The sequence below is a fragment of the Vulpes vulpes genome, chromosome 10 (assembly GCF_048418805.1).
Source record: "Vulpes vulpes isolate BD-2025 chromosome 10, VulVul3, whole genome shotgun sequence".
Lineage (NCBI taxonomy): Eukaryota > Metazoa > Chordata > Mammalia > Carnivora > Canidae > Vulpes > Vulpes vulpes.
In genome coordinates this window covers 81,955,720-81,974,772 of record NC_132789.1, presented here as the reverse complement: position 1 = coordinate 81,974,772, position 19,053 = coordinate 81,955,720, and the positions used below count along the sequence as shown (strand labels likewise).

General features: G+C 41.1%; 1 protein-coding gene across 7 annotated transcripts in view; it reads left to right on the top strand.

Annotated features, from left to right (window-relative positions):
• The window catches only part of ZNF827 (zinc finger protein 827), a 165,741-nt gene that overhangs the window by 50,728 nt on the left and 95,960 nt on the right, over positions 1 to 19,053 (top strand). For all 7 annotated transcript variants that reach the window (XM_026018160.2, XM_026018163.2, XM_072724778.1 and 4 more), the window contains exon 5: positions 14,178 to 14,411. In XM_026018160.2, coding sequence (XP_025873945.1) covers positions 14,178 to 14,411 — 234 coding nt within the window. The remainder of the gene's footprint in view (positions 1 to 14,177; positions 14,412 to 19,053) is intronic.

The following is a 19,053-nucleotide window of genomic DNA, read 5'->3' as shown; positions in this document are numbered from 1 at the left end:
TGGAACCCAGTGGGATTAAAAACTCACTGGCAGGATGCTGTTTAAACAGACTCTGAGTCCTCCTCCAACCCCACCTCTGTTTTAAGGTTTCCCAGTATATGTGATGGTGAAATCAAACCCCTTCTCCGATCCATCAGCTATCCCTCTGCTGAGCCAATACTTAACATTCCATAGTCTTTGAAGATTGATGTTGCTCCCTAGAACTGAGGCTCCCGGGCTTAACACTGTGATTGATTCAGGGAAGGGTATGGGGAAGCCCCTGCTGCTGGCTTTCTGGGCTGATGGAAAAAATAATTTTGTAAACTTCCCTCGGGGTTTCAGCCCAGGAGGCAGGCCTTGGAGGGCTGCAGCCCCGTGTATTGGCATAGATCCTTCTTGGATCCAGAAGACCCAGGCGGGTCATGGAATGCCAGAGCAAGGGAGCCAGTGGTCACATGACTGCTGGGCAGGGGAAAGGCACTCACTGGACCGTGGAGCACCTAGGTTCCTGCTGCTTCTGAGACTCTGTCCCGTAACTAGCAGCTGTGAGTGTAAACTCAGCTGCACATTATACTTACCTGGGGAGATTCTTAAAAATGCCAGGGCCCAGGGTCACTCCCAGAAGTTAGGATTTAATTGGCCTAGGAAAGGGCCTAGGCATTGGCATTTTCTTTAAAATCCTCAAATGATTCTAATGTGCAGCCGGGACTCAAGCCCACTGATGTGGAATATGAAGTTGGTACCTGATACAGTTTTTTTCAGTAAAGCTATGGTTTTGTGGTGTTTTTTTGGTTTTGGTTTTGTTTTTTTTTTCAGTGAAGCCCTCTTTCCTTCTTTTCTATCTCAGATCACAAAAAGGGGCCTGGTGGGTGGTGTGAGATGAGTCTGAGGCATTCCCCATAGGTCAAAGTTGACATAAATAAGAGGCCTGGGTGACTCATGGCCACTGAGCCCCTTGTTTTCCCTCGTGGGGCCTCATGACAGGATAATTAGAAGAAGCATCTTTGTGTTCTCCAGTTAGAACCAGAAAGTCTCAAGACTTATCTAGAGCATCAAGGAGCTAGGAGTGTCATCATTAGATGCCTTAAAAGTTGTTTGCAACAGCCTTTACATCATTTCTCTTCTTCAAAGCTACACTTTTCAAGATACAAAATTTAATTCTAACTCTCCACATTGTAACCAAGCAGTTGACAGAAACTTGGCACCTCAGTTATAGGCTGGGAATATCTTTTTGTCCCTGGTTTTCCAAAATAAAAGATACAAGTCATTTTGACTATTTTTAATTTGGAAACTGGCAAAAAAAAATTTCATACTGTCTCCCACATTATATTAATTTTGTAAAATGGAGTCCAAAATAATTTTAACTAGGAGAGAAGGCATGTTTAAGGCAGTGACTTACAAATGGGTACAGGCTAAATTGTTGCTGATATATGAGGAGCTCTGCTATAAAATAGCAGAGGCTTTCTTGTATAAATGCAGGTGAGTTGGTGAATGTGTTTGTGTACTATCTTGCAGTTTCCTGCAGGCCTTTGTTCTTCTGCTTCTATCTATTTCACACAGTTTTCTGCCCTATCCTGTGAAGGCTTTGTGTGCACTGCTTGGAGAAGGAGTGGTAAGATGCTTGGTAAACCAGGTAGTCCTTTTTGCCTGGTGGTTCTGATTGGCTTTCTGTAAAACATCTTTACAAATGAGCCTTCTTGTAAGTAAATGCCATCCTTGTGCCAGTCATGTCATAAGATTTCAGCGCCAGTAGCCAGGGGCTCCCACTTCCCTTCTCTAAAAGTGCCTTCCCCAGTGGTTTTATTTTTAAGAGTCTTCCTTTATGCCTTCCTTCAGTTGGTGCTTCTTTTTATTTCATGTTTACTTTTTTTTTTAAGATTTTTTTTTTAAAGTAATGTTTACACCCAACGTGGGGCTCGAACTTACAACTCTGAGATCAAGAGCTGTCCACTCCACTGACTAAACCAGCCAGGCCCCTTGGCTCTTTTTTTTAACTGTGCTCTGCTTTTCTCATGCTTGACACTCACCTGCTCATTGACCGAAATTCCTGGTGTCAAAAGCTACATTTAGGGCCGTATACGTATAGGTGGCTTGAATGCCCTTTTGAAACCTTGGATTTTATTGACCCTAGTGGTGATTCATATGAGAGAGAGAGGGTGACTCCTGTTTTTCACTGACTTGCTATTCTATGAGACAAGGACTGATCAGAGTTACAAAAGAAGAGGTGACATTACAAGAAAATGAGGCCTGGAGTTATACACATGCAGACTGAAACTTCTGTAGAGACTTCATGACGTCTACTCATTGTTTCTTATTTTTCCTTAACAATCGCTCACATAGTGCTTACTCTGTGCCATTTAACTCATTTGAACATAAGCATTCTATATGTACATAGTATGAGGATTCCCATTTTACAGGTGGAAACCAAGAAACAGAGGCTAAGAGACTTGCCCATGCTGCTACTAGGTGGCAGAGCTGGGATTCTAATCCAAGGGGCCTGGTTCCAACATTCCCTCCCCTAGGCTGCCTGTACCCCAAATCACAAAACAAGGGGACAGAGCAACTGAACTTGGCTCTGTTTTTTTTTTTTTTAAAGATTTTATTTATTTATTCATGAGAGACACACAGAGAGAGGCAGAAACAGAGGCAGAGGGAGAAGTGGGCTCCCCGTGGGGAGCCCAATATGGGACTCCATCCCAGGACCCTGGGATCACGGCTTGAGCCAAAGGCAGACGCTCAACCACTGAGCCACCTAGGTGTTCCTTGTTTGCTGGTGTGTAGTTACAGTCCCCAGGACGGAGCCATTCTGACTGCTGTATGTTAGACACCTTTGAAAGTTGCATTCTTTTAGGCTTTTCAGGAATTACTTAGTGCAAACACTAATAACAGTAAGGCCGACTAATATTTTTTTTTTAAGATTTTATTTATTTATTCACCACACAAACACACACACACACAGAGAGAGAGAGGCAGAGACACAGGTAGAGGGAGAAACAGGCTCCATGCAGGGAGCCCGATGTGGGACTCGATCCCGGGACTCCAGGATCATGCCCTGGGCCGAAGACGGCACTGAACTGCTGGGCCACCTGGGCTGCCCCCAACTAATATTTCTGTAGGGCATTAGAGTGTATGGCATTTTCCTAAATACATCATCTCATGACAAGCATGTAGACAAAGACCAAGACTCAAAGAGATTAGTTGTAAAAGGGTCACAACTAGAATCCAGGTCTTTTTTTTCCCTCGCAGTGTTGGATGGAATATACCTAGCTGTTCTAGAATTGCTCTGAGACTAATTTTTTATCTTGACAGATTCCTGGGAAAATTTATCAAAGCCTATTTCTGCAAATCTGAATCCAAGCCATTTTCTTCCTTCCCTCAGAAGTACATTGTCTTCTACTTGTTGCCCTTTATTACTATTGTTACTACTTCTACTACTTACTAATTAAATGTGTCTACAGAGAGCCAAGTCGCTGAGCCCACAACTTCATGTTTCTCCAGTAACCCTCTTAAAAGCCCGAAGGGGGTCAATAATATTAAACCTATTTTACAGATGAGGAAGTTGAGGCTTAAAAGGTTTTAGCTACACAGGAGAGAGCAAAGATTCATCTCTGCCGAACTGCAAAGCCTTGGCTCATGACCACTTAATTAGCTATTACTTAATTTTTTTTCTCAGTTGAGCGAACTGTCTTTTGACCTCCGTCTGCTTCACTGTTTATTTTCCTTGGCTCCAAACCATGGCATCATTTCTAATGCATGCTAATTCAGTCACTAATCTGGTTAAATTCTTTGTGTCTTGAAAATATATCCATCCCTCCACGTGCAGCCTCTCCTGGCCATCAGCTCACACCTAGGCAGCTTGCCTTCTTAGCTCCCTCCCTGGTGCCTTCTCCACCCCGGCCTCCCCACCCAGGCCCTCCAACTCATTCTAACAACTCTTCTTCTAATATGTCTTGCATTAGATATGCCTCTGCCTGGCTCCTTTCTCCAGAGGAACCATATCCTCACTGCTCTCCAGAAAAATGTTGACAGTCTTCACCAGCTCATATATATACCCTCTCATTGCTGTTCTCTGCCTTCATTCATATTCTAGGGGTCTGGTAATTTGATGGTGGAATTCCCTGTTATCATCCTCTTGTTAGGAAAGAAATGGGGGGGGGGGGGGATAAGAACTTTTCAAAAAAGAATAATAATGTTCTTAAAACTAAATTGACTATTTATTCATAAGAGACACAGAGGAGACACAGGCAGAGGGAGAAGTGGGCTCCCTGTGAGGAGCCCGATATGGGACTCCATCCCAGGACCCTGGAATCACGGCCTGAGCCAAAGGCAAATGCTCAACTGCTGAGCCACCTAGGCATCCTTAAATTTTAATGCTCCTCTGAACCACCCAGTGGTTCTGTATCTTTGTAGAGAATTTCTAGCAATGTAGGGACCCATTCCTGTCTTCCTCCTACTGTTTGCCCCATGCAAATGCTGGTCATCCTTCAAAGAATATTTTGGTTCCGATTTCTTTAGCAAAACCTTTTCCTGTTATTCTGGTCTTTACAGTCAACCCTCTCATCGCCTCCTATGAATTCTGGTGATACTTAGAGTCTTTATCACCCAGGTTGGTGGTTATATTATTGCATAGTTCATTTGATTGCTTGTGTATGATTAATTTTGTCTCTTGAACTATTTCAAGTTGCTATGGTGTGCGTGTGGGGGGCAGATAATGTTTCTTTTGTAACATCTTTATCTTTATAGCATCCACAGTGCATTCCACAACAAATTATAAAAAGATATTCCATTAGTCATATTCTGGAAGTCAAGTTTTCTGAGGTTGTGATATTACTTCACTTAGGAAAGATTTGCAAATTTGCAGCTAGCTTCTTAGTATTATAAGAAAGAAGATGGAGCAGAGTGGTAATCTGTGGAAAGTAAGCAGGCTGTTCAAAGAGAGGCTTGATGGCTGTGAGTCCCTTGGTGTCTTCTTATGTCCCATGTTCCAGGCCCTCAGCTGGGAGGGTCAAATCTAGGAACTGGAGTCCATCACACAGTTAAGTAAAAAAACCACTCCACAGTGTAGCAGCTCAAAATAATAGCCATTGACTTAGTTTATGATTTTGTAGATTGGCATTTGGGGCATGGTTTGATTAGGGTGCTTCTTCGAGTCTCTCCAGGCTAACTCATCTATCTAAGGTACGTTGCCACATGGACTGGGGCCAGCCTGGTCTAGGATAGCCTCAGCTAGGGATGGCTTCTCCCTGTTCTCCATGGTCTCTTATCTTCAGTGGGCTAACCCAGGCTTATTCACATGACAGCTGGGCAGGGTTCCAAAGGAGAGAGCAGAAGTGCATGAGGCTTCTGGAGGCTAGACTGAGAACTGGCCCCAAGACCATTTTGACCACCTTCTACTGAGCAAAGCAAGTCACGACTCCAGCCAAGATTCAGGGAGTGGGAAAATGCACCCCACCTCTATTTTTTTTAAAAGACTTTATTTATTTATTTACTTACTTACTTACTTACTTACTTATTTATTTATGAGAGACACAGAGAGAGAGAGAGAGAAGCAGAGAGACGGGCAGAGGAAGAAGCAGGCTCCATGCAGGGAGCCCCAAGTGGGACTCGATCCCGGTTCTCCAGGATCACGCCCTGGACTGAAGGCAGTTCCAAACCACTTAGCCACCCGGGCTGCTCTGCACTCCACCTCTTGACGGGAGTTGCTGCAAAGTCACATGACAAGGGATGGGGCTTCAGGAAGGGGAATAGTTATGGCCTTTTTTTTTTTTTTTTAAAGTAAGCTCTACTCCCAATATAGGGCTTGAACTTCCAATCCCAAGGTCAAGAGTCACATGCTATACTGACTGAGCCAGCCAGGCACCCCCTATCCTGGCCATTTTATAGTCTACTACAGCCCAGAGCTCTTCAGACTCTCTGGGTGTTCCACAATGTCAAAAATAATTTAAAAACTGATGTATAAACCAGAATGTCAGCATGGTAATTTAGAATGACAAGTGTAACAATCAAGAGGAGATGTCATTTGGGGCAGATGGTCACCAACTTCCCTGAAGAGTGTTGGAAATATATTATCCAATCTTTAGGTTTTCTTTTTTCTAGTCTCAAATCACTTCATGCTGTTCATACATAAAAATCACTTCACTGCTGTTCATACATTTCATTCTTTGTACGTGTTAATAGAATGAATTTAAAATACAGCTTTTTTTCACATTTACTCATGACTTGATTGGTTTTCCCGGACTTGTCCTTCCTGCTTTTGACAAGGGAGATATCCTGTCTGTTAAGCGGATTACTGCAGAGAGCTACTTTTGCTCATTATGTGTTGATTTGCTAGTTTAGTTCATGGAGGAAAACCTTATTTATTTATTTTACAGTTCTTGAGGCACTGCTCATTGTTAATACCCTTGACCCTGCCCTGTTTTGTTTTTCCTTCGTCACTGTGTGTACAGTGGTAGTAGCTGTCATAGGGGACCTGTGTGGTCCTGATTTGGGGACATTGATACCGAAATGTGTCCAAAGATAAGCCTAGGTGGGGCCTACTGAGAAATAGGAGATGGCTCAAACTTCACCAAACATTAATTATAAAACTACTTAAGGCATTGAGTAGCTTACCTTATTAGAAAGCAAGATTTAAAAATATTTAGCTCATGTTTTAAATGTTCTATTTGAATATAATATGCTTAACATCTAAAAACAGTGTTCCACTATGATTAATTATTATTTAACTACATCTTGGTTTTCCTTATACTTTTATAAGGTAATTTATTTTTCTCTCACCTAAAGCACATCAGGTTTTCAAATAACCCCTGGTCCTGCCAGATCATACGTACTCACATATACTTACAAGGGAACTTGGGTGGTTATTTGTAATATGGGGAGTTGAGCTCTGATTTTGGTTCCATCATTAATGAGCTGTGTGATTTTAAATAGGTCGTATCATTCTCTGAGCCTCTGTTTACTTATCGTGATATAAGGAAAGTAAAAATAATGGTTTTCACTCCATTTTTTTACACGATAAATTCATTTTATCAAACATGATCCTAAGGGCCGACTCAATATATAAAACACAGAGAATGTGTATTTTTTAATATAACTTTATTTTTTTAAGTTCACATTTATTGCATTTACTTACTCAAAAAGTCCAGCAATCAGAGCAGAGTTGCTATTTGATAAGCACAGAGCATGGAATTAGCGTTATGATGGGGGGGGGGGTCATATAGCAGCATAAACCTCTAGTGTATTTCTACATTAATTTTACTGATTGCAGTTTCCAGAAATACTACTTCCATGGGGATGTTGTGGTAAACAAGAATAGATTTTTAACAATTCACTTTGTATCTCAAGATGCCTTTAAATTTATTCAGGTGCTGGAAAGAAGGGTATAATAATGAAAAATTGTTGCTTCAAAGTTGACAACATTTAGCAACTTCCCTCATTCCTTGTCATTAGGCCAGAAGCAATTCAACACTTGCAATATGCAGTAAAGCCACCTGTAATTCCATATTAACTACTTCAATGTTGTTCCATTAACTGGTATTTGGAAATTTATTTACCCTCCTTAGTCTCAGATTTCTCAACTGCAAAATGGGGGTAATAATAGGGTTGCTGTGAGGATCAAATAAATTAATTCAAATAATTTAACACTTAGCATACCCCCTGGCCCCTATTAAGTGCATTATAAATGATAAACCCAGATAGACTTACATATCTGTGTCTGTCTGTCAGTCAGCCATGATGAGAAGCTTCACCAAAGCAGATACACTTGAACCCACCCTGGAATTTAACCCAAGGTAGTGGTTCTTAACCAGAGGTGTACCTTGGGCACAGCTGGCAGTGTCTAGAGAATTTTTTATTTCATGATCGGGCAGTACTGTTGGCAGCTAGTGGACAGAGGCAGTACTGTTTGTTGGCAGCTAGTGGACAGATGCTGCTAAACAGTGAGTTATCCTGACCAAAAAGGTCAGTGGTGGTGATGTTGAGAAAGCCTGATACAAGGCATGCACATAGACTCTAGTAAGACCACAACTGTATAGTTGTACATGGACACACGTTCACAGGTTTAAATTTTTTGAAGGATCAGTGTATAGCCAACCACCTCCTTATTAATGACATATTACTAGAATTTTACTACTCCTATAATAACAGGAGGAACTTCATTACAAGTGATACCAGACTGAATTAACTTGTCAACACAAGTAAATACTAGTGGTGTCCATTCTAACACAGAAGAGAAGGTACATATTTTTATATTAAATTTTCAATTACTTTAAATAATCCTAAAAACTTAAATTTGAAACGAACATTTGTTGGGACCCTTTGAAGCTTATCCTAAGAGTCCCTGGAACACTGTTTGAAAACCACCAATCTCTAGGTCCAGGAGTCTTTGGCTCTGCCTTAGGGTGAGGTGGTAAATAAAATTCTTAATGGCCTACCTTTTTCATGTAGCATTTCAGCATTCACAAAATTGCTAGATTCTGAGCTGAAAGAGGGCTCTGTCTTATTAAATTCAAGGAAAGTGTCCCCTTCCTTCACCAGAGGGAACAGACAAAGCAGAGCAGAAGCAGTCATGGTAGGGCCCGTTCTTCTTCTTCTATGTTCTTAGTCAGATCTCCTTTCTACTGAAAAGGGTCATTTTGTGCCTCTTAGGGTGGTTATGTCCCACCTTTCCCTTTCTCACTAATGAAGTCTGGTTCACTCCATATCACTTATTTTGAAAGCCCGTAGTCCAACTGCTTAGGATAGTATCTCTCTCCAAGGCACTTGGAGAGAAAAGAGAGAGGTTGGGTGCTAGAAACCCTGAAGTCTGTGTCTCTGTGATTTGGAGGGGTTGGTCTGTTAACCTCTTGGGACCCTAGTTCCCTCACTCATTAAGTGAAGATCGTATAGTAAAACCTATTTCCTGTGATTGATGGAAGGACCAGTTCCTGTTAACTATGCAAATGCTAGGTATGTGCATCATTCTTAAGGAAATTTAGAGAATAGCCGTAGGCAGAGGGGGCACTTAGAAGGCATATCAGTGTGAAACGATGACACTTTGCTCTAAGATGTTTTTTTTTTAATTAATGAATACTCACCCATTAGAATTGAAAACTTGGAATCATTTTGTCCCAATGGCTTTCCCATACTAGCTTTTATCTTGCATCCTTTATAAATCCTCAAAAAGCTGATTTGTTTCCTTTAAATGGTGGCTCAGCTCCACTGAGTGCTTGAACTTACAGATATACATAATTTATAATCAAAGTGGCTCAGATCCTAAAATGTTTGGAACAAAGAGAGAAGGGGCTTCTTGATTAGTGGAGTTTCTTCACTGCATTAAAAATAGAGTATCTGGGGATGCCTGGGTGGCTCAGTGGTTGAGTGTCTGCCTTTGGCTCAGGGCGTGATCACAGCGTCTCAGGATCGAGTCCCACATGGGGCTCCATTCATGGAGCCTGCTTCTCCCTCTGCCTGTGTCTCTGCCTCTCTCTCTCTCTCAGTATCTCTTGTGAATAATAAATAAATAAAATCTTAAAAAAAAAAGTAGAGTATCTGGAAACCTCAAGATACATAAAGAGAAGTCAAGGTGAGGGCAGTGAAAGTCTTTTACGAATAGAGATCCATATGTGCTAAAATCTTTGTGTTAATCAGAATGAAGTAAAGACTAGGCAGTGAATTGTGATTGGTTCCTTTTTTTCTTAGCAGTTTCCCCAAAGAGAAAAGAAGAAATGTCTTTAATTTCACCGTTTACTGTAGAAAGAGAATGGGTTTTTTAAAAGTAAGATAAAAAACAAAAGTAAGATAACAAAAAACTATGGCAGTTATTCAATCATATTAATTTTAAAATATAGGCTTTATGTACCATTCTTAGTATAAATATTTCTAGTATTTAGACCTAGAGTGTTTGGGAAATTAAAACGTGGGCAAATGAGTATTTCCCACAGGTTTTTTTGTGTGTGTGTGTGTGATCTCTTATTAGTTATTATTACATTTACCCAATTTATTACTAGTTTTATGTCATTTTTGATATTGTCAGAACAAAAACCACATATGAGATACCTACAAATTTATAATCCAGCAACATACTAGTTTGCCTCTTGTTTTTCTATGTGTCTTACTGAAGTTCTGTTAAATCTGGGTTGTACTAACAATGCTAAAATTTTTTTCTTAAATCTTATGTAGCATGTATCGTGACTAATACTTCTAGATGCTACTTATATCTTTAGAAAGCATCAGCTTAAGGTTGCTCTCTCTAAAAATTGGGATTTGCCTCTAGGGCTTCAGTAGTTTCTTATCTTTTTCCTAGCCTCACCTTAGAATTTTAAAAAGTTTCAGGGACATCTGAATGGCTTAGTGATTGAGGGTCTGCCTTTGGCTCAGGGTGTGATCCTGGGATAAGGGATCGAGTCCCGCATTGGGCTCCTCACATGGAGCTTGCTTTTCCCTCTGCCTGTGTCTCTGCCTCTCTTTCTGTCTCTCATGAGTAAATAAAATCTTTTTTTAAAAAAGAATTTTTTAAAGTTTCAAAATAAAAGATACAGAAGCATTTTATTTTATTTTTTTTTTAATTTTTTTTTAATTTTTTATTTATGATAGTCACAGAGAGAGAGAGAGAGGCAGAGGCACAGGCAGAGGGAGAAGCAGGCTCCAGGCACCGGGAGCCCGATGTGGGATTCAATCCCGGGTCTCCAGGATCGCGCCCTGGGCCAAAGGCAGGCGCCAAACCGCTGCGCCACCCAGGGATCCCTACAGAAGCATTTTAAAAAGTGCATAACTTAATATTATTGCTTCCCAAAGAGTCAAAGTTTCAGACTTAACAGAAACACACCACTTAATTACTCTGTTGTGACTAACTAGGATGCTTTTGGAAAAGGATTTTATATAAAGTGTTCTGGAAGAGAGGCATAGAGTGAGAGAAGCTTTAGGAGGTGGCCAGGAACCAGCCCCCTCTCAGGAAATGTTTGAAAGGGGAGAAGTATGCTAAATAAACAAAGTCCTCTTAGGAGCTACCTTCCTTGCTAAGGTCAGAAATATGTGCAGATTGCTCTAGAGACCATCATTGCTCTCTTTGGTTCAGATTCTACTGGCACTGTCCTCAAAGGGCCAAATTTTATTTTATTTTATTTTACTTCATTTTATTTATTTTTAATTTTTTAAAAGTAGTCTATGCATCCAATGTGGGACTCACACTCAAGACCCCAAGGTCAGTAGTCCCATGTTCTACTGACTGAGCCAACCAGGCATACCAAAGAGCCAGATTTTAGGTGCTTCTCTTGAAAATTGTCTGAACTCCTCCTTAGGTAATGTGGGAGTCCAAGTGAATGATTATCATAGACACCTCAGTAAGTGCTGTGCTGTAGATAGCAAAGCTTTTATCTCTAGGTCTTATTCCCAGTCTAAGGATCAGATCCAGGGAAAGCACTTCTGATTACCTTTGGTGGAATATTTTGGGATTTTACTTTTTGTTTCCTGTGGGTAATTGTGAAGCACCATCAGATGTCACTAATTTGTAGCCAACATATTTTATTCATTCCAAGATCTATATTGAGCGCTTACTATGTACCAGGCACTGTTCGAGGCACTCAAGGTACATCAGTGTTGAAACAAAGATCATTGCCTTCTTGAAGCCTACTCTTGAGTTAAGGGAACAGATCATAATGGCTAACATAATAATAAGAAAGTTATACGGTATATATTGAGTCTGCTTGGGCTGCCATTAGAAAATACCAAAGACTTGGTGGCTTGAACAAAAGAAACTCACTGCTCACAGTTCAAGGCTGGAAGTCTGATTAAGGTGTTGGCAGGTTTGGTTTCTCCTGAGGCTTCTCTTTTTGGCTTGAAGATGGCCATCTTCTTGCTGTGTCCTCCCATGATCTTTCTTTTCTGTGCATGCATCCCTGGTGTCTCTGATAGGACATCAATCATACTGGATTACATCTCCCCCCTTTGTGGCCTCATTGAACCTTAATTACTTATTGCAGAATACAACCACATCCTGGGTTAGAGCTTGAACATAAGAATTGATGGGGGTGTAACTGGAGGGCATTATGCTGAACGAAATAAGTCAATCAGAGAAAAACAATTATCGTGTGGTTTCACTCCTATGTGGAATATAAGAAACAGTGCAGAGGATCATAGGGGAAGGCAGGGAAAACTGAATAGGAAGTCCTCAGAGGGAGACAAACCATGAGAGACTCTTAATTCTAGAAAACAAACTAAGGGGTGCTGGAGGGCAGGTGTGTGACGGGTACTAAGGAGGGCATATGATGTGATGAGCACTGGGTTGTTATATGCAACTGATAAATTATTGAACACTACATCTGAAACCAAGTATATACTGTATGTTGGCTAATTGAATTTAAATTAAAAAAAAAAAAGAATGGGGGGGGGGGCGTGGGCACAATTCAATCCTTAACCAGAAGTTATCAAGTGACAAGTATTTTGGAGCAAAAGGAGGATAAGAGTAAGGTAAGAGAGATTGGGAATACCATGGGATAGGAATTGCAGTTCTGGACAGGATGGTCAGGGTAGACTTCATTGAGAAGGCAGTGCTTGAAGGTCAATTTACAGTCAAGTGTTGTTATAGCACGGGGACCAGAAGTGGAGGAGTGGTATGGTGGAGGTAGGTAAAGGTAAAAATGGGTAAGGGACACAAGGTGGGCAGCTCTTGGAACTGCTCTGCATCTTTCTGGTGGTAAAAGTTCTAAAACTTCCAAAATTCCAAGCTGTCAGTTTAGCCCTCCAGAGTCCAGTTTCTAATTATGCTGGTCTGTGTGAACTTGTGATTCCAGAATGTATACTCTTAGAGGGCACAAGGGAGAAAGGACTTTGTGCTTGAGTACTGGCCTAGGGTAGGTGGTGGACAACAGGTTAAAAGTGCTTGCTTTGGGGATTTGTTTTCATTCTTACTTGTTAAGCAGAAATGGGCTTCAGGCTCACTCTCATAAGTGTTACTAAGACTTCTGTATTAGGATGGATCTTCTTTCTTAAAAGTCAAACACATCTAATACAACCAACCTGAAGTTTCTACTGCATGGCGCATTAAAAGGGAGCTAGATGCTTGGGAAAGTGGCCAGTGGTGGAAGAGGATGCTTGTCCTCCTCCTTGGTCTTTCCCTGGGAGCATACAGCTCAGTGGGTGAAGGCCTGATGCTATGGGGTAGCCAAGCCACAGAAGCCATCCCATAATAGGCCAGTTAGCTCTGCCCTGACCACACTCTCCACACGAACCAACCATGCTAAAAATGGAAAAAGGACATTAGTGGAAAAACTGGTGAAATCTGAATAAAATCTGGAGTTTAGATCATAGCAATGTGAATTTCTTAGTTCTGACAAATGCACCATGGTTATGTAAGATGTGAACATCAGAGAATGCGGGGTGAAGAATATATGGGAACTCCTTGAACCATCTTTGCAACTTCTTTATAAGTCTGAAACTATTTCAAAATAAAAGATTTTCCTTTTTAAAAATGCCCATTGTGAGGGGCACCTGTCTGGCTCAGTTGGTGGAGCATGCTACTCTTGATCTCAGGGTTGTGAGTTCGAGCCCCACGTTGGGTGTGGAAATCACTTAAAAATAAAATCTTAGGGGAAAAAAAAAGGCCCATCATGGACCCAAAGATGACTTGAGCTACAGATATGGATTTATTCACTGTGACTGGGAAAACAGTTCCACATGTGTGCCCCAGGGTTCGTGGGTCAGGAGCATCCGTTCATAATAACGAGAATTAGAGTATCTCTAGTCTGAGCTTCTCTCTGGCAGATTCTTCATCACCTTACTACCCCATTCCAGGTTTTGGCTTTGGGTATTGCCTCTGACTCATGTTTATATTGAATATTTTATGGCAGAATAATTGCCTGAAAGCATTATTTTATAATAGGATTAAGTGGGGAGAAGGCTCATAGGTCAGGGAGGCAGCAGCATACACAGGAAATAAGATATTTAGGGAAACCAGAGAGAAAATGTCCACTTTGTAGAGGCAGCACTTCTTAAAAGATGATAGCTTCCGAAGATTCAGAAGCCCACATTCTTCAGAGTCCTGTGCTCATGGAGTGTACCGTATTTTTTTCTGCCCAGGTCCCAGCCTATTTTGATGAGGTTGTGGTCCCTCCTGCTGCTAGCACACTGTGATTGTGCATTCCGTATTTCATTAAGTCGGGGCAGCTCAGAGGGGGAGTGGCCTTTTGTATATGTATATATATACAATGCCTTTCTTCTTTTGACAGCTGCGAATCAGAAGGAGCCCATGAATCTTAATTTTAAAGTGAAAGAGGAGCCTAAGGAAGAGGAGGCCTTAAGCGCCACTTTGCCTCGGTCCAGCTATGTGTTCAGCCCGGAATCGGAAGTGCCAGCCCCCAGCATCTCTGAAGACACCCTTAAGCCCCAGGAAGGGAAGGGGAATGTGCTAAGGCGGGATATGTCTGTCAAAGCAGCCTCTGAACTTCTCATGAAACTATCAGGTACTTGATTTATTCTAAAATATTCTAAAATATTCTGATCATTTCATTTGCAGCCAACTGGGCTGCTTCCTGCATGGGTTATAATTAGCCTAATGGTAGCAATATCACATTATTGAGACAAATTCAGGAATGATTGGATGACTTGCCTTACATTCCTGTGTTGTGTGTACGAGTTTGTTTGCGGATGTTGTCTGTGTACCTGTCTTGTTAAATACTGCCTTCTTTCCCTGGAAATTGTTGGGAAACACTGCTGCTTTCTAAGACGATGCAGGTCATAATCTTAAGTGGGTTCTAATGATATTCAAAGCATTTCTGCAAATTGATCAAAATACCTATTCTTTCTTAATAGAGCACCTTTCTTTTTTTTTTTTTTTTTTTTAAAGATTTGTTCATGAGAAACACAGAGAGAAGAGAGAGAGGCAGAAACACAGGCAGAGGGAGAAGCAGGCTCCATGCAGGGAGCCTGATGAGACTCGATCCCGGGTCTCCAGGATCACACCCCGGGATGAAGGCAGCGCTAAACCACTGGGCCACTGGGGCTGCCTTTCTTTTTGTGTGTATTTATTCTGTATTCTTTAAGAACCATTAAACGTATTTTTAACTTAATAAGCAGTTGAGGTGGTGCTTGAAGTAATTAGCAATAAAATAGCAATAAGAGATTTTACGAAGAGAAAATGTCATAGTGGACTATTACAATAATTAATCCAAGTTCTTAACAATGAATGAATAATTTTTTAGTAGTTTCTAAATGTAATCCCAGCCTGTCGGAGGTTGGGAAATGGGTTATAATTTGAAATTCCTGTATTTTGGGTTCTTTTCCACACAGTGTCCCATCTGCCCCTTCAAAACAGATAAAAAATTTAGTGTCTTTTAAATTCAAAAGTATGGGGTGCCTGGGTGGCTCAGTGGTTGATCGTCTGCTTTGGTTCAGGTCAAGATCCCAGAGTCCCAGGATCAAGACCCACATCAGGATCCTCGCAGGAAGTCTGCTTCTTCCTCTGCCTATGTGTCTACCTCTCTCTGTGTCTCTCATGAATAAATAAATAAAATCTTTTTTAAAAAAGTAAATTCAAAATATGACTTCCAGAGCATGGAACGAAGAATTGTATCAATAATATTAACCAGGCCATATCCCAGCCTCAGTTCACTAAAGGTGATTTTTTTTAGAAACTATTCAGAGTGCTAATATGAATGGAAAGCTGTTTTCAGTTTGCAGTTTGCTGTACTTGGAGGATGAAAGCAAGGGATACATTAGGGATACTCCTTCCCTGTAATCCTCTCAGCAATTCTGACTATTTCTGGTCGAACAGTAGGTTGGATAGTAAGAAATTAAGAGCGATTTACTTAGAGCCATTATTATGTCAGAACAGTTGAAATTCCTGTGTATGCCAGTTGGTGGGGTTAAGAATTCTTCCCTTTGATGTTAATTTAGAACACACTGGAACTTCAAGGGAACATGATTTGGTATAGATAAAGCATACTACAGTTATTACATCCTTATTATAGCCCCATTTTTCTAAACTTCGCAATGATAGTGAAGCTTCTCTCTAGCAGATGGGAGGCCTAGCCAGACTGAGCTGATTGCTGAAAGCTGAAAGTTTAAAAATATGCTCAGGCCAACATATTTTCTTATACTTAAGCCCTCCTTCCTGTGTCAAAAGGTCTCAGTGAGGGCAGCCTGGGTGGCTCAGGAGTTTAGCGCCGCCTTCGGCCCAGGGTGTGATCCTAGAGACCCGGGATCAAGTCCCACATCAGGCTCCCTGCATGGAGCCTGCTTCTCCCTCTGCCTGTGTCTCTGCCTCTCTCTCTCTCTCTCTCTCTCTCTTTCTGTGTGTGCCTCCTCATGGATAAATAAATAAAATCTTAAAAAAAAAAAAAAAAGGTCTCAGTGATATAGAACAATATGTCTGTTGTTTTTCCAAGCAATTCACAGGAGTCACATAGCTCTTTGATTCTTCTTCTGTAGCATAGACTTTCCCATTGCAGTGACCCTCTTCCAATGGTGACTCCTGTTAGTAGGCTCCTTGCATGTGCTATTTCTGTTTCAGAGGTGGCTGTGCCACCTGTATTGTGAGCAGAGAAAGATGGGATGGCACCAAAAGATAATATGCAAAAATGAGATTTCAGGGAAGATTTTCTTCAGGAAGACATTTTATCCTAATCCTTTTAGCCGATGTGATTTGGGACACTGAAGTATGAAATCATTTCCTAGATAATAATGAGATCCCTCAAATAGAATATGGCCATACAGCCATGCACATGTAGTGATATTTGTGGACAGCAATGGCTCTTTTAAATGTTGACTTTTGTTGAGTTTTTGTGCTGTGGGGTTCAACGACAGTTGATTGGATGACATAGTCATATTTCCAAAGGGTATCTGCCCTGCTTCCTAGTGTAGAAACGAAAACTTGTTTGAAAGACTAAGATAATTTTTTTTGGGGGGGGGGGGCTAAAAAAAATGCCCCAACATTCTTTGTGTAAGAGACTTAGGTAGAAGAAAAAGCATCCCAGCCCCTGTCCTCTAGATGTGTATGGTCTAGTCGGGAGTAGTCCAGGGCAGTGGAATCCATTCCATAAATGTTTTGCACTTAGAACTCCATGCTTCTGCACTCTAGCAGACTATAATCAGGTAAACTGTGAAGAAGTTTCCAGTTAGTCCTAAAAATAGACACGTGACTTAAAAACAACTGTCTTTTCATTCCTAAGCCACAAGGTAAAGGGGACTCACCCTTTACTGGGTTTAAAGTGGATACTAGGGTTTCTAATCATAGGTGGATCAGTGCTCTTGGAAGAAGGATGTTAGGGAAAAACTTCCTATGCTCTCTTTCCTCAAGATGCAGTTTAGCAATTTCAGTATTCATGTCTTGAAAGACATCCACGGAAAGGACCTGTCGGTGTCTTCAAGGTACCTTTTCCACAATAGTTCCTGTCCCTTTGTAGACAAGAGGGGTGATTAATTTCCCAAAGCAGCCATGCAGGTTAGTCAGGGCTACCTTAGGTTCATCTCAGCTGATACCCCAGAGCCTTGCTGTGGGCATTCTCATGAACGTGAGTCTCTGTTGCTTCCTGCCTTGCCAATTTTCATTTATAGCCTTTTACCACATTGAGGGAAATCCTTTTGGCCAGGAAGAGTTGGGTGAATTCGAAAAGTATGCCCCATGCATATATCGCACATTTTGTTACTTCTTCCAGTATTGACCAAAGGAACAGCCAAGATGTTGGAAGAAAAGGATTTTTCTGCTTTGTTATTTGTTTCCTTGAGATTAGAAGCTATGATCTGTAGTGTAGGCCCTCTTAGTCTTTTCACTGAATCCATAAGAGGAAATGGGTCAACAGTTTTGGCTGCTTCATTTCCAGGTTTAAATTAATTTATGTTAACTCCTTAATGATGGACATTAGGCACAGGGCCCAGTCAAACATCATGTGAAACTTTCCTGTGTGGAGAAATGTCTGTAGGTATATTGTTTTTCAAATTGACATTTACATTTTATGGGAAAAACACAGATGAGGTAGAGGCTAGGCTAAATTCTTCATTAACTGTGTGTTGGGAAAATCTGAGGTTTCTTCCTTCCTGGGGCTCAATTTCTCCTTCCAGTTGTTAATTGGGAAGTCAAGTGCCTGACAGCTGGGCCAAGTAAATTGATTACCATAAAGAAAGCAACCCACTCTGAGGGAACTGCTGGATGTCTGTGACTACCTGTTGTTATGTGACACAAGGCAGCCAAAACAATCAGACTTTTCTGCTAACGCGCAGAGTTGCCAAAGATAATTCCCAGAAGTCGTGATTCAAGGAGGCCAGAATCCTGAAGCTCAGTACAGAGGATATGTAACATTAGACAGACGAAGAAAATCCGGTTGCTGTGAAACCCTGGTTTTGCAACATCAAGTGACTTCACAAACTTCTGGAACAGATGTGTTATCACAAATGTGATGCAATACTGAAGATGACACAAAATCTGATCTGTCTCTGGTGGGCTATAAGAGAAGTAGCTAGGCACACAGAGATAAAGAAATGCCCCTTCTTCTGGGAAGCCACATGTTTGTGTGGGAATGAATACATAAAATGTACAGTGTACGTGGTTGAAGCAGATTGAGAATGCCATTTGAAACGTGAATTCCACAAAAATAAAGGCTGAAGTTATTTTTGAAACCAGTGAAAAATTAAGCACTTAAATTTACCTAACATGGTCAATAAAACTTCATATTAGGCCTTAATTGGAGACATCTCTGTAGGTTTTCTTATTTCTGTGCACAAAGAAGGAAACCAAGTGGATTTATATTCATTTCTGATTTGTATTCATTTATCCCAGTCTCGTCTTGGAGAAAAATATAAATTATAATTGCCTCACCTAGAAAAATCCAAGTAGACCATGGATTTGAAATACATAGAGATGTTGGGTTCAGGAAATCTCCTGAGTAAGATAGGGCTTCAGCTCTGAAATATCTATTCATTTATTTAGTACTTTTTCAAAAGATTTTATTTATTTATTTGAGGGAGTGTGAGCGAGAGAGTGGGAGAGAGAGCGTGCATGCCTGAGCGAATGGCAGAGGGAGAAGCAGACTCCCCACTGAGCAGAGAGTCCGATGGCAGGGCTCCATCCCAGGACCCCAGGATCATGACCTGAGCTTAGGGAAGACACTT